Raw genomic sequence first — 15,617 nt, 5'->3', positions numbered from 1 at the left:
TGTCATAATATGAGAAAGAGAGTTCGATAAGATAAAAGGAGTACATAATCTATCTTATCGTCTGTTCCTTGCGTCTCTCTCTTTGTAGATTATTTTCTGTAGACTGTATTGGGATTATTAGTTTCATTGCATTTCCAGGGTAATGCCTCTACCGACAGGGTTCAAACCTTGAAAGCTGGTCTCTGTTACCTAATGGAAAAATTGTTTCATCGTGTGAAAGCCAGTTTACTAAATTTATTTAGATTTTTTTATTTAAACATCGGCCGTTTCCCACCAAGGCAGGGTGGCCCGAGAAAAGAAAACCATTCATCATTCACTCCATCACTGTCTTGCCAGAAGGGTGCTTTACACTACAGTTATAAAACTGCAACATTAACACCCCTCCTTCAGAGTGTAAACATCTCCAGGACTCAAGTCCGGTCTCCCGGTTTCCCTCAATCCCTTCATAAATGTTACCTTGCTCACACTCCAACAGCACGTCAATTCCTAAAAACCATTTGTCTCCATTTACTCCTAACACGCTCACGCACGCTTGCTGGAAGTCCAAGCTCCACGCACACAAAAAAATTAATATGCCTTCTGAACGGCTTCAAACTTACAACGGTGATGCAAATAAAAGTACAGAAATGTTTTAGGCTGCATGGGTGTATATTATCATCTTTTTATAGTAATTTAGGAGGTGCAAAATAATTGGGACATGTGATACCTGGAGAACGACTTCCCTGATCGGCTTCAAACTGTATTTTGCTGAAAAAAAACTTAATTTTAATGCTGTGTAATTTTCCGTTTTGTCATGTTAATAAACACATCAGGATATTGTAATTGAAAAACAAGTTTATTTGCGAATTTGATTGATGTTTTAGTTTTATTTTAGGACTCACTTGCCGCGGGTTCAATCCCAACCCGTTCTATGATTATTTTTGGAGCAGGATATAGGCTTGGCGTGGCAATACTGGGGAAGGTGCCAGGAGCTATTGAGTGGCTGGTGTTAACATCTTCGTTAACCTTTGCTATACGAGCAACGAAGAACTCTGTGTATCACCAAGTGTTTATATATATATATATATATATATATATATATATATATATATATATATATAATATTGTGTATGTGTGCCAGCACAATATTTACACTGAGATATGTGTATGAGGGGTACATGCTTTCAGAATTTACTGGCTATATAAACCCTTAATAACCTTCGTATAGTCTATGCTCTTAATTCTATTAACCAACGTATTCGCTTGTTAGTAGAACTGAGAGGGTGCAGAATTGAGGCGGCACAGCGCCGCCTGTGGCTAGCACTGCTTGTTTTATAGTGAATAACATCGTGCTTAATGAAGAAACAAATATAATCATTATCTTAGCAAACACCACTGTGTAATGATCGTTTGCTTGTTGAACGTAGTGTGAAACCAGGTTTCGAGCGAACCAGTTTACGAGCGACCATTTCATTAAGCCCCGTGTGGCATGCTACGAGTATGTTCCATTTTATTCGGCATATGTCACACTCTCTTAGCGAACTAGGTAATAAGGATTTAACAATCATTAGGGTCCCTGTCGTTATACCAGTACCTCGGTTCATCACAGACAAGTTCACCAGAGCTGTGAAGCAGCGTGGTTCACTTATGACACCAGGTTTGGCAGACTCGTCTGGACAGTTGGTTGATCACGGTGTTTTGTCTGTCTCTTGCATTTTTTGGCTCCTTGATCATCGTGTTGTACACTTGCGTATTGTAAGTAGTGCACATACTGAAAATATCAACTTGCTTATTTGGTGAAGGAAATAAGTTATATCATTTTTGCAAGCTATTATACGCCTGCGTTCAGAGAAAACTGCTCTTCCATGACGACTAACTCCCCACCAGCACTGAGGTAGACGAAAGAAACCGTTGTATATTATGCACAGAGCACAGTTATGGAAGATGATAGTGTGAATGCCCAAAACAATGAGAGGCATTTTTCATGTGATTGGCTGTGTTATCTCAGTGAGTTCAGGGCTTAACTCTATGATATAAGAACATACGAAGGAACATTGCAGCATTCCTACTGATCCATACAAGGCAGATAGAGGCAAGACGTTTCTACCAGGTCAATGGTACGTACGTTAATTATATTTATGTCGTACCGAATAGGTAAAACTGGTCAATTAGCAAGAACTCGTTTAAAATTAAGTCTTTTCTAAAATTTTCTCTAATAAGTTTAAAAATATATTTTTTTCATTTATGTTAATGTAAAAATTATTTTTGTACCAAAAGAACCCTAGAAAAGCTACCTAACCTTATTATAACAAGCGCAATTTAACTTAGCCTAATCCAACTAAATACATTTTAGATAAGTTTACAATAATTTAATAAACAAACACAATGAAATATTTTTTTTCGTTAGGTTCAAAATGATTTTTGCGAAATTAATGCATACACAAATTTTCGCTTGCCTTATTGGGCAAGAAGAGCGTTGCTATATAAGCCAAAATCGTTAGTTTTACCTATTAGACACAGACAGACACACACACACACACACACACACACACACACACACACACACACACACACACACACACACACACACACACACACACACACACACATATTATATATATATATATATATATATATATATATATTAGGTATTAGAGCGTTCTTGATTGATGGCGAACATGTTACATGCAGCCTTGATGTTCCATGTCTAGTTAATAGGCTTTAAACCTCATTAATGATCTCTCAACGCTGCTCGGTAATTACTCGAGAGATACTCGAGATAAGGGACTGAGTCCTGTCAAAACGAACTGTCAACATGGAACTGATAGGCAGACAGTGAGACAGTGATGTAAACTGTAGTGCTTACTCACACACTTTTAGCAGGACGTTTCAGCAATGGTGCGACTTTCTTGGTAAAGTACTTGATAAAGTTCTGGAAAAAACACGCTTTTGTACAATTCGTTTCTTACGAAAAACGTTTCGTCAGGATTGGCTTTTTCGGGCCTATTAAAGCCCTTTGGGCGAAAAGTCGTACGAAGGCTTTCCATACTAAGCGTCTTCGAAATTTCAAATTAATAAAGATGAAGTAAGATCGAGGAGATATATATATATATATATATATATATATATATATATATATATATATATATATATATATATATATATATATATATATATATATATATATATATATATATATATATATATATATATATATATATATAAAAATTATATATATTTTTTTTTTTTTTTTTTTTTTTTTTTTTTTTTTTTTTATGCAGTATCCCCTCATCTCAATGACAGTCAAATGAAACATTAACTAGGCTCCTTAATCTGATCATTTTTATTTTTTTTCGTAAAATACTTCTAGATCTGTATTTTGCAGTGATGGAAATATATACTGTAATCAAATAGTTATAACTATGACCGTAAACCAGCGGAAGGCCTCAGTCATATGACCAGAAGCTCTAACGGCGGTTCATCGTCTAAGACCCGAGTCAGGAAACACTTCTGTTTCCTGACGGACCGTAACTAACCTGATGGAAATAGTTTAGTACTACCGTCAGATAAGGTAATTGGACCATTTTTTTTTTTTTTTTTTTTTTTCTTCGCCGGTATTCTCCCGGCCCGGGTCTTTTCCAAGTAGTGGTGACCCGGCCTTGGCTCCCTATCTGGGGAGTGTCTCGAGACTTCAGTCTCCCATGGGAGGAGGTACAGTACCTCATCATCTTTGGGACCAAGTGTCCCCAGGCCTAGCCACATTCCCCGCCCTCACGGGGCTCGTAGAGAGAAGCTAGGCCATCTGGGGTAAATGTGTTTATAGAAAATTTTGTATTTAATACAGAGCGGTGACAAAAATATTTATGCAATCTCTGAAAATATTAGACTAAAAGTAGCACTGCTTTTATTTTTTTATAACTATCGTATTCTTCAGTTTTTTGTTGTATTAAGAATTAAATAATCCATAAGCATATGGATTATTATTATAATCATGGAGGGCTAAACCCGTAGGATTATACAACGCATGTTGGGGGGGGGGAGATGGAAGGTATTCAGGGAACTAGAGCACAGATCCAATTCCCTAGATCAAGAACCCCCTCACCAGCATCAAGGAACCTCCCTGGAGGGGCTAAGAATATAGAGTATAAAGAATTAGGTGAATTTAAGACTCGTATATAAGGAAAGCTTCAACAAGACGGCGACTGTGACTCGTCCTCTGCTGAAACTGTCTATGCTACTTCTAGCCTTCAGTCGCCGCCTCGTTGAAGCTTTCCTTAAAGTGGCAGGTTTCAGGAATTATGGTGCCTCAGTATTTGCTCTCGTGGTGTTTACCCTTGAAAATGTTTTTTGTCATAATCAAATCACTGTAATTTGCGGAAGCAGCTACTAATAAGAGTTCTCTTGCAGGTGTTGTTGTTGTTGAAGAGTTAGTTACTGGTGGGGTGGTAATGAGTCTCTTCCACAGACACAAGTATGGTGATGAACACCCCTCAATCATCATCATCCACCAAGGTAAGGTGAGCAACACACAAGACTCTTAATATCTTGAAAGTGGCGATATATATGATTATTTTAATGCTTCTCGGCTGTTTGTTCGTTACTTTGTGCAAGTACGTAATTCTGATTGACTATTAATTGCTTATAAACCATCGAGGTTTAAAAGGTCATTAAATAATTGGTCTTTGCAGGTACGTGTGTTTACAGCTCAACGTGGGAGAGTCACACCGGGAAGCAAAGGTAAGTTCCTATTTCACTTTCACTTGTGTTTACAGCTCAACGTGGGAGAGTCACACCGGGAAGCAAAGGTAAGTTCTTATTTCACTTTCACTTGCCTGCAAACAAGGATATATCGAGGATTTGGCAGGACGTGGGTGTTTGTCCTTCCTCTAGCAGGAATCGTTACATTGAGATTTCTGTGTCGACTGAGGATCGGGTGTGCACACTGCACCTTATATCCCTCTGTTTTCAGGCGCTTCTGCCTCTTGTCTTTCCTACGTTGCAGCTGATGTAGTGCACACACTACGTTTTGCTTACAGTATTACTATACCGACCTATGCGCTTGAGTGGTGTTTTTTTATATAATTACTTGGGTGGCTGAAGAAATATTAGCGAACTCAGGTGCATCTTTTGCTATCACCGTAAAGATCACATCACGGTTTAAAAATTAGGAACCATTTGGGCTACACGCTATTATTAGTTTAGGTAGGCGATTTTTGCCTTTCTGAGGGTGGGTGAAGGGCGTGGCCAGCTGCACACGCAATTAGCATGTTGGAAGTCGATCTGTGCTTCTACTTTTGAGGAACGTTTATTGAGAGGTTTATGAATACTTGTCAACACATGAAAGAACCGTGATAGAATCGACATAGGTAATTGCTGGACAGCTGTAAGCTTTGGTACTATCAGTAAATATACCTTGAAACATGATGCTATATACTAAGAAGCTACGTTTACCACGTATAAATAAATTATCCCTCGGCCAGTGTCCGGAATTTCTTATTGTTGCTCAAACAACTGGTTACCACTTGAGACGTAATTAGGTCATCTAAATATACCATCAGGTAAGATTTAGGTTTAAGTTTGTGATAAAACTACCGCTCAAGCAAATGTTTATAAGGTAGTGTCTGACGCTGATAAAATTGTTAACTCGTACACTTTTATCATCTAAAAGAACTTGTTTGAATCTTTCAAGTAAATCAAAGACCCAGTTTGAGTGGCAGCTGGGTGCCCAAACGTAAACATTGAATCCCGTTGCCAGACGAGTTGCATCTGTTTGTTTTCAATTGGCTTATGTGTCGTTAAATATACAATTTAAAAGGTTTATGTAGCCTCAACGGACCTATAAACTGGTAGCTACCCCATGAACTGTTCACAAAGAAATTACCCATTACCAGATTATTAAAATCTGGTAATGTGAAATTAATTACAGAAATTTATTATATATATGTCGTGCCGAATATGTAAAACTGGTCAATTAGCAAGAACTCATTTAAAATTAAGTCCTTTCTGAAATTTTCTCTTATACGTTTAAAGATATATTTTTTTCATTAATGTTAATGTAAAAATTTTTAATTTTGCTCCAAAAGAATCTTAGAAAACTTACCTAACCTTATTATAACAAGAACAATTTATTTTAGCCTAACCCAGCTAAATATATTTTAGATTTGTTTACAATAATTTAATACTAAACAAACACAGTGAAATATATTTTTTTCGTTCCGTTCAGAATGATTTTGGCAAAATTATTGCATACACAAATTTTCGCTTGTCCTATATGGCAAGATGAGCGCTGCTATTTAAGCCAAGATCGCAAGTTCTGCCTATTCGGCACGACATATATGTATATATATATATATATATATATATATATATATATATATAAATTGATGAAATAAGTTACTAGAAACCATTTTTCTTAGACAATGGTGATATTAACACATTCCAAATCGAACTTGTCCTTGGGAAGTGGCTGGTTCTGTGGACCTTATAGAAGAGCAACAAGTTGAACCAACGTTCGATAACTTGTAGTTGTTCGGTCTTCCTCCTTCAACAAAAATCATCACTATGAACCCGTTCTCTGTACTGAAGACTGGCCACAAGAACCACTCCTGCTTGTAGGTGCTCCTGACCGTTGTTTCCTCGTAGATGAGCAAGACGCGTGTGCATCATGATATTTTTACTACCGAGACATTTCGCCTGCTCAGCAGGCTTCATCAGTCGACATGCAGAGGAGACAACATAGATGGAAATATTAGGTGATCAGTCCCTCAGCCTTCAAGAAGTAAGTTTAAAGTGTCTTACACATCTACCTGGTATTATATATCATATTAATGTGCGCTGCTGTTAATGAAATACATTTTAATTATTTGTTCAGAGCTTTTACTTTCTTGTTTCTATATTTTTCACTTCTGTGATGCCTGTAGGGACTTCGGTAATCTTTCAGTCCGTTGATGTATAATTTTATTTTAGACTGATGTTTGTTATTTTAGTCAAGTATATAGTTTTGTTTTGCGCTCATTTGTGTAAGTTCTTTTTGTCGTATAGTTTACTTTCCCAGTTTTTCTGCATTTGCGTTTAAATTTTTATTGGCAAGAACGCTGAGTGATCTCAAAATTCGAAGTTTTCTTAAAACGCACATCTTTCTTCCTTTCAAAGTGTACTGTTTTGATTCATTTTCCTTTAAAAATATATCCTGTACCTCGTTGAATTTATAAACTAAAAGGTGGTATCCTATCTCATTGCAAAGTCAATCCCTATATATCAAGGTGTCTGGTAGGTAGCAATGTTGAATCAGTCTGGAATACGGCAGCTCTATTGTTACAGGTAATACTGAATACGCAGGCAAGCTGGTGTATAGAACTGGTTGGCTTGGAGTCTGGTGTAGTCTTCCCTTACAGTATAACATGTAACCAACTGTGTGAGAGTAAACGTACCAACACGGTACACAAGCAATACCATTACTCCTAATACCATTCACCGTGTACTAGTTGATTGGATAGCTCGTCTGCATTCGTGTATCAGTAATAATGGTGGTTACATTAAACACGTTTTATGTATAGAAATCTTCATTGATGCTTATCCTTACGGTTCCACAGACTCGTGGAACACCCTCTCGCTGTGTTCTTGTGGCTAGTATTGACCTAGTAGCAAGAGGATAAAAATTGTTTGCTTACTGTCATCAACCGTGTCTGCATTTTCCACCGTGTGAACACGTTGATGTGGTAGGACGTACATTTATCGGGTGTACTATACAGGGTAACACTCAAGCGCATGTTACCCACCTTGTCAGCTTTAGGAGAACTATTGTGGATGAATAAGAATGTTCAACGTCATCTGCGTATCTGGCGTAATGGTACCTTTGACAACTTGCCGTCTTTCACGCATCAGTTTAGCACGAAAGAAACTTCATTTTAATACAGAGCAAGATCGGCATAATTTTTAAGATTGCGAAGTACCTAATTTCCTCATGAAAGGCTTTTAGTCCAGATATCTTTTGTAAATACTTCAGACAAGGAAGCTAGACAGTTGCTGACCTCGGTGACCTGGAATTATCGAACGCATTAATGTTGTGTATCGTTCGAAAGGAAACTCCCAATGGCGATCCATCTCGACCCCATAACGACCCATTTCAGTCCCGTAACGACCAATCTTAGCTCCGTAACGACTTAACTCACTCCCATTATAACTCATTTCGACCAACATATGACCGAACATAGTCTTAATAACGACCCTTTTCAACCAAGTTTGGCACTATAACAGCCCATTTCAACTCACCATAGCATAACCACCCATTTCAACATCATAACGACCCATTTCATCCCATATTGGCACCATAACACCCTTGACGACCCACCCTGACACCATAACGACCCAATAAATCAGTTAACTGCTCAATAATAATCCGTAAAGCACCAGCATAGTAAATGCATTAACAAGCAAAATAATATAAGCCAACATAACTCCACACGAAGCCAACATAGCTATATATACCAAGCCAACATATCACCCCAACAATCTAACATAGCTTCATAATAAATTAGCCCAGAAAAAGGCTAACATATCCCGAAACATATCTCACTCTCATAGCTGGAGTCACCAGTCCTCAGCAGAAAGCAGGCCAACACAGCCTCTGTAGTGACCTGCCATAAAGGTCACCAAGATATAACAAAGGTCTCTTTAACAAAGGTCAACATAGCACTATAATAACGCCAGCCAGTAAAGGCTTCCCTTCACTTTATCGATTTTTGACTTCCCCTCCCCTCTTATCCCCTCTTTCCCCTTCCCACATTTCTTCCCCTCCTTTCACTCCCTACTGACCCTTTCTGGCCCTTTCTCCCTACCCCTATTTCTCAGGCAACCCTTTCTCTTTTTCTTCTCTCCCTCTTTACCCTTCTCCCCGTTCTTCCTGTCTTCTCATTTTGCCTTCTCTAACTCCATATGTTCTCTTCTCCATTTATCCTACACTACTATTTCTTATTCCTCAGTTTTGCTGTATTTAAATCTCTCTCTCTCTCTCTCTCTCTCTCTCTCTCTCTCTCTCTCTCTCTCTCTCTCTCTCTCTTCGCTATTATTTCTCATTTTATTGTAATAAAAAATTCTTTCCACAGTCTTCAAAGATTTTCTTTAATTCTCTTTCAGCATATGTTAAGTATTGTTTCTCCTCCCATACTCTCCCTATTCTCTCTTCTCTCCCTATTTCTTCTCTCATTGAACCCTCCTGTTTCTTTTCTACTCTCCTCTTTACTATTTTCTATTGTATATTCTTCCTATTCTCTCACCTAATTTTCACTCGCCCTAAAGTTCCCACAGACTTCCTCCAGGGTGAATACCAGCGTTGAGGCTGGTATTCACCCTGACGTTTACCCTGACGTTCATCCTGACGTTCACCCTGATCACCCTGGTGTTCCTGACGTCAACCTCGGAGTCAATCTCTACTGAGGATCCATCAAGATATATTCATTCTGCAACTCCCCGAATTTAATCAATATTTAATCAAGGCTTCACTCTGATAGAATGAGGCGGTCTGTGTCTGCCTGTCCATCTGTCTGTGTCTGCCCGTCCATCTGTCTGTCCATCTGTCTGTGTCTGCCTGTCCATCTGTCTGTCCATCTGTCTGTGTCTGCCTGTCCATCTGTCTGTGTCTGCCTGTCCATCTGTCTGTGTCTGCCCGTCCATCTGTCTGCTTGTCCTTCCGACTCTGTGTTTATCTGTCTGCCTGTCTGTCTATCTAATCGTGTGTGTGTCTGTGTGTCTGTATGTGTCTGACTTGTTTCTCTCTCATTTTTTGTGTTATTCTCTTTTCTCGTTTTCCTTTTTCACTAATTTTCCTCTCATTTTCATTTTTCTGTCTTTTTTTTCCCCTCTGTCACTTTTTTCCCCTTCTGTCATTTTCCCCCTATCAATGTCACACTCTCCCCTTCTTCCTCAGTCTTTTACCCCCTCTCCCTCACCCTTTCTTCCCCTCTACGTCACTCTCTTCCCCTTCTCCCTCATCCTCCCCTCTATTTGCCTATCTAATCCCACCCTAAATCCCTTCTCTGGTTTTTCATCCACTTCCCCTCGTCTGAGCCGCCAGTCTACCCCCCCTCTCTCTCTCTCTCTCTCTCTCTCTCTCTCTCTCTCTCTCTCTCTCTCTCTCTCTCTCTCTCTCCATCCTCTTTTCTACTAGTTCTCCTCTACTACATTTTTCTCTCTGTCCGATATCTATTCTTTATCCAATTAAATTTTCACCCTTCTACCCCATCATTCTCTACTCTCATATTCTCCAACTGGAGTCTGCCAGCCCAGGCTACCTGCCACTCGTGGAGTCTGCCAGCCCAGGCTACCTGCCACTCGTGGAGTCTGCCAGCCCAGGCTACCTGCCACTCGTGGAGTCTGCCAGCCCAGGCTACCTGCCACTCGTGGAGTCTGCCAGCCCAGGCTACCTGCCACTCGTGGAGTCTGCCAGCCCAGGCTACCTGCCACTCGTGGAGTCTGCCAGCCCAGGCTACCTGCCACTCGTGGAGTCTGCCAGCCCAGGCTACCTGCCACTCGTGGAGTCTGCCAGCCCAGGCTACCTGCCACTCGTGGAGTCTGCCAGCCCAGGCTACCTGCCACTCGTGGAGTCTGCCAGCCCAGGCTACCTGCCACTCGTGGAGTCTGCCAGCCCAGGCTACCTGCCACTCGTGGAGTCTGCCAGCCCAGGCTACCTGCCACTCGTGGAGTCTGTTCTCTTCCCACTGTGTAACTATCATACAGAATAGGGCAGCAGCACACTGCTGATGCTTACTTTTCTTCATATATATAGACTCTGCTCCCACTCCCCCGTTATTTCCCTTCCCTCCCTCTTCCTCTCATATCATATTTGGTTAAAAAGGGAAAACTTACATGACATTTAATTAAACTTTCGTGGAAATTTCTGAACACTTTATTTTACAAGTAAAATTACACACACACACACACACACACACACACACACACACACACACACACACACACACACACACACACACACACACACACATATATTATTTATTTATTATTTATATTTTACACTGTACTTTCCACCTACAGGCCTCAAGTCGGCACCCGGTTTCTCTGAATCTCTTAAGAAATGTTACCTTGCTTACACTCCAACAGCTAGTCAAGTCCTCGAAGTGATTTACCTTTTAACAGCTCACACACACGCCTGTTTGATATCCAAGCCCGTCGCACACGAAACCACCTTCAATCCCTCCCACTTTTCCTAGGGCGACCCTTTCCCCGTCTTCCCTCCACCATTGACACGCCCTCTAAATCATCTTATTTTGCTCCATCCTCTCTAAATGTTCAAACCACCTAAACCTCTTCTCAGTCGTCTGAATAATACTTTTAGTAACTCTGCATATGATCTAAATCTCCACGTTACAAATTCTCTACATAATATTTACAGTAAATAAGTACCTGTGTGTCGTTAGACTGTTGTGAGTTGCATCCTGGGAGAAAGTAGTCTATTTTAGAACTAGGCTCTGAATAGCTGGGGTAGGATAATAGCTCTTGGCCTGTAAATTCAAATATGTTAAAAAGAAAACACCACACATCGCCCTCAAGACAGATCTCAGATGCATAATATAACCCACACTCAATAGTTAACATAATGCAAACGTATTCAAGTGATACTGAACTTGCCGTAACGCTGACTTTATTACCTGTCAGAGACAGGTATACAGTCGGAAGGAGCACTGCAGGAGGTGTACCGCTCGATGTACACAAGCGGGAGGAGCACTGCAGGTCTATCGTTCGAGGTACACAAGCGGGAGGAGCACTGCAGGTCTATCGTTCGAGGTACACAAACGGGAGGGGCACTGCAGGAGGTATACCGTCCGAGGTACCAACTACAGACTACATCTCTCCCAAATCTGAATTTGTCCCATTACGGACATGAGGACTCCTACGTCATTCTTTGTTGAATTAAACACATGAAAAACACCTGGGTATCTTTATTTGAAGACGTTTCGCCAGCTAGTGGCTTTATTCTTCAGCACAATTAATAAAGGAAGACAGTAAATTATATAATAAGTTTTTCAACCTTTCAAGTAAAGATATGCAGGTGTTGCACGTGTCTAATAAAGATATGCAGGTGTTGCACGTGTCTAATAAAGATATGCAGGTGTTGCACGTGTCTAATAAAGATATGCAGGTGTTGCACGTGTCTAATAAAGATATGCAGGTGTTGCACGTGTCTAAAGATATGCAGGTGTTGCACGTGTCTAATAGATATGCAGGTGTTGTACGTGTCTAATAAAAACATGCAGGTGTTGCACGTGTCTAAAGATATACAGGTGTTGCACGTGTCTGATTCCTCATCTTATCAGGTGTTGTATATCATTATTGTAATGATCCTTTATTAATTTAGTGGTCTTTTTCATTGGTTTGTCTTTCAGGTCAGAGTATAATGAAATCTGGAACATTACTCCATTATGATATATCCCATTATCTTCCTCTGTTGCACGTTATTATATTTTAATATAAAAAATGAGTCACGTCGTGCGTATATTGTACCTAAAATATCTAAGATGCCTCAGCCCGTTCTGAAACGCCGAATTGTGCAATAAATAAAGAATATTCTGTTATATTGGTAACTTAAAACAATGTCTCGTAATAATAATGAGTATTTCTGTAAAAACTTGGTAAAACTTTTGGAAAAATAAAGACAGAAGCAGTAAAATGTTATCCTTTATTCCTCTTCAAGGGGGGCTCCTTGGCGTGGTGAAGAGGCTCTTGGTCTGAGGAATTAGACCTGTCGGTCTTCTTCCTCAGACCGAACCTAATTACCCCCCAATCTCCCCTCCCCTATCCCATCCTCCCCTTTTTCCTTTCCTCCTCCTCCCCACCCCTCCCTTTTGCCCTTCCTCTTTTTGTCCTTTGGGATTTCTCCCACAGGCGCACTAGTTCCTAGGTAGGGGAAAGGATACCGGGGTCCATCCCATTCCGTTGAGGTTCTTAGCGGTGGCGTAGTTTGCCGTGGAATCTGGATCGCCTGGGGATGTCCCGATCCCTCTCCGGTATCCCGGAGTAGCTTTGGGTGTCTTTCGGGTGACTAGTGTATCTCTGGAAGCCACCTTTCGGATTCTGGGGGTGGTGGCCGAAGGAGGTATGCTTTGTGGCGGATATCCAGCCGCCCTCTATTTTGTCCACCGAGGTAGCTCGGCAGATGTGAGGTTGCTATCCCGGATTGTTAGTTTACTAGCATGATGGGTAGGGTATGGCACGGGTTCCATGCTGCATCTGCGCTACTTGCGGTGCTGAGGTCCTCTTGGGCGCGGAGGGAGATTTCTGGCCCTTTCATTCCTCCTAGGAACTATCCCTCCCCGGTCCCCCCTTTTTTTCTTTTTTTTATTTTTATTTTCTTTTCTTTCTTTTTTTTCTTAAAAACAAAAAGAAAGAAGTAACCTAACCATGGCAGCCCTAGTCCATGAACCTGGTACCCCCGGGCCCCTTCTTGATACCGCACCCCGTTCTGACCCCGCCTCGTCTTTGGACCACTCTTCAGACATTCCTCATGCCTCTGTACCTATTGCCGGTGCTGTTTCCTCACCCGCTTCAGGTACTGAGGCCTCGACTGACTCCTTCGATTTATCGGACCTTTGCTCTCCTCTGACTATGCTTCCGGCCCCTCCCTCTACGGTGCGGCAATTTTCAAATCGCCGACCCGTTCCACGTCGGACCAACTCTGGTCCCACACCTAAACGCCAACGACAATTACCTGCTGATGATACTTCTCCACCTTCTCGTTCTTCTCAGAAACGATCGACACGTCCTTCACTACCTTTCCACGCTCAGTTTCAGACTGAACAATGGACTAAATTCTTCACTTTACGACCGACTTCCTCTACTGCCTATCTTTCTGACCATAGTATTGGCAAGGCACTCCTACGCCATGTTGGTAAAGATATTTCTTTTTATGCTCTTAAGAGCGGTACACGCATCATTACCGTACAGAATGCTACCCAGGCTCATGAGCTCTCTCGTCTTTCCCATATCGATACTGTTCCTGTCACTCTTGAAAAACATCATTCCCTCAATTCTTGTAGTGGTACCGTCATTCTGCCCCATACCATAGTTCAACAAAATTTCCAGACATGTGGCACTGACATTCTTGAACAGCTGGAACTCCAAGATCTCCCAATCCTCAAGGTAGACACTTACGTTCTTCCTGCCCGTGGGCGGAGACGATACCCTAGCAATGTGGCTCATTTAACTTTTGACAGCCGAGAACTCCCATCCTCAGTTTATATAGCAGGACATCGGTTACAAGTTCGAAAGGTGATCCCTACACCACAACAGTGTAGAAATTGCTGGCGATTTGGCCATCCAGCGAAATATTGCAGATCTATCGCCGAATGCCCAGTCTGTGGTGCCGATGACCATTCTAATACGTCTTGCAATCGATCTCCCTCTTGCCTTAACTGTCATGAGGCTCACCCTTCGTACTCTCGCCGTTGTCAAGTCTATTTAAACGAGCGGGAAATCCGTTACCTCAAAGAGACAGAAGGTCTCCCTTATGCCATGGCAGTTTCTCATCTCCGCCTCCAAGGGAGACTCCCACGTGTTTCTTATTCCCGTGTTTCAAAACGTCCCCCCACTTCTGGTATCCCATCTTCTACACCCACCTCTGTAGTTACCTCTCCCATAATCACTCCTGTATCTAATCCTTTTGCTGTCCTCGGCTCAGACGTCCCTACTTCAATGCCTCAGTCTAATCTCGCTTCTTCGAGTTCTCTCTCACAAGCCTCAGTATCGACGAGACCTCGTACGACACCTCCTCCCAATCGTCCCTCTACTTCTCAAAAGTCAAAAAAAGGTTCGTTAACACCTCCTACCCATCTTCCACCTCCTCATTTTACCCTCCCTGTCTCTGTCCCTGGTTCTTCCCCTCTCACTGGCTCAGTTACAAGTGTAGAGGTTCACCCTCCTCCTCGTACTGTACCTTCCTCCCCTGTTCCCTCCCAAGTTTCTTCCTCTTCTGCCACCTCCCAGATTCCTGCCTCTTCTGTCCCCTGCCACGCTTCTCCAGTTCCCTCCACCCTTTCGCCCCCCCCCCTACCTCGGTACAGTCCAATACAGTTCCAATCTTTACTCATCCTCCCCCTACCATTCCCAATATTGTCTCCCATACGACGTCTCTGAATTCCGAAACACTTGAAGCAATCTCTGAATATATTGCAGAGACCAAACCATCAATGGACACTGATCCACCTTCCGCTCTTTCTCTCTCCTCTGCTCCATCTGCGCAACTCCTTTCTTCACAGCGCACCGTTCCTTCGCTGCTTGAACGTTTTCCACTGCCTCCGCATGTGGACTTTTCTAACCCCTCTAGTCCGTAGGAACCCTTACCTGCGGATTTCAAGTATCTTTATCATTGCCAATCATGGCCTATTTACAGTGGAATATACGCAGCCTCAGGGGTAATCGGGGTGAGCTTCAGATGTTACTCTCCCAGTTTGCCCCTGTTGGTGTTTGCTTACAGGAACCAAAATTACACTCTGCTGTTATTTCTCACATCTCAGGCAATAATTTATTGTATTCTTCAGATCCTTTTCCTGATGGGACCTTTAATGAAAGTGCCCTTCTACGCACTGATATTCCGTACCATCAGCTATTTGTTCATACTTCGCTGCATT

General features: G+C 41.7%; 1 protein-coding gene across 1 annotated transcript; it reads left to right on the top strand.

Moving 5' to 3' along the window:
• The first annotated feature begins 1,521 nt into the window (after positions 1-1,521).
• LOC138851544 (uncharacterized) lies at positions 1,522-12,992 on the top strand. The gene is made up of 4 exons (XM_070080772.1): positions 1,522-2,096; positions 4,387-4,491; positions 4,668-4,716; positions 11,650-12,992. Exons 2-4 carry the CDS (start codon positions 4,453-4,455, stop codon positions 11,901-11,903), a joined length of 342 nt encoding a protein of 113 aa, XP_069936873.1. The 5' UTR covers positions 1,522-2,096; positions 4,387-4,452; the 3' UTR covers positions 11,904-12,992.
• Positions 12,993-15,617: the final 2,625 nt, after the last annotated feature.

The sequence above is a fragment of the Cherax quadricarinatus genome, unplaced genomic scaffold (genome assembly GCF_038502225.1).
Source record: "Cherax quadricarinatus isolate ZL_2023a unplaced genomic scaffold, ASM3850222v1 Contig943, whole genome shotgun sequence".
NCBI classification, from domain to species: Eukaryota; Metazoa; Arthropoda; class Malacostraca; order Decapoda; family Parastacidae; genus Cherax; species Cherax quadricarinatus.
The sequence above is the reverse complement of the archived record's forward strand: the minus strand, read 5'-3'. Positions and strand labels throughout refer to the sequence as shown.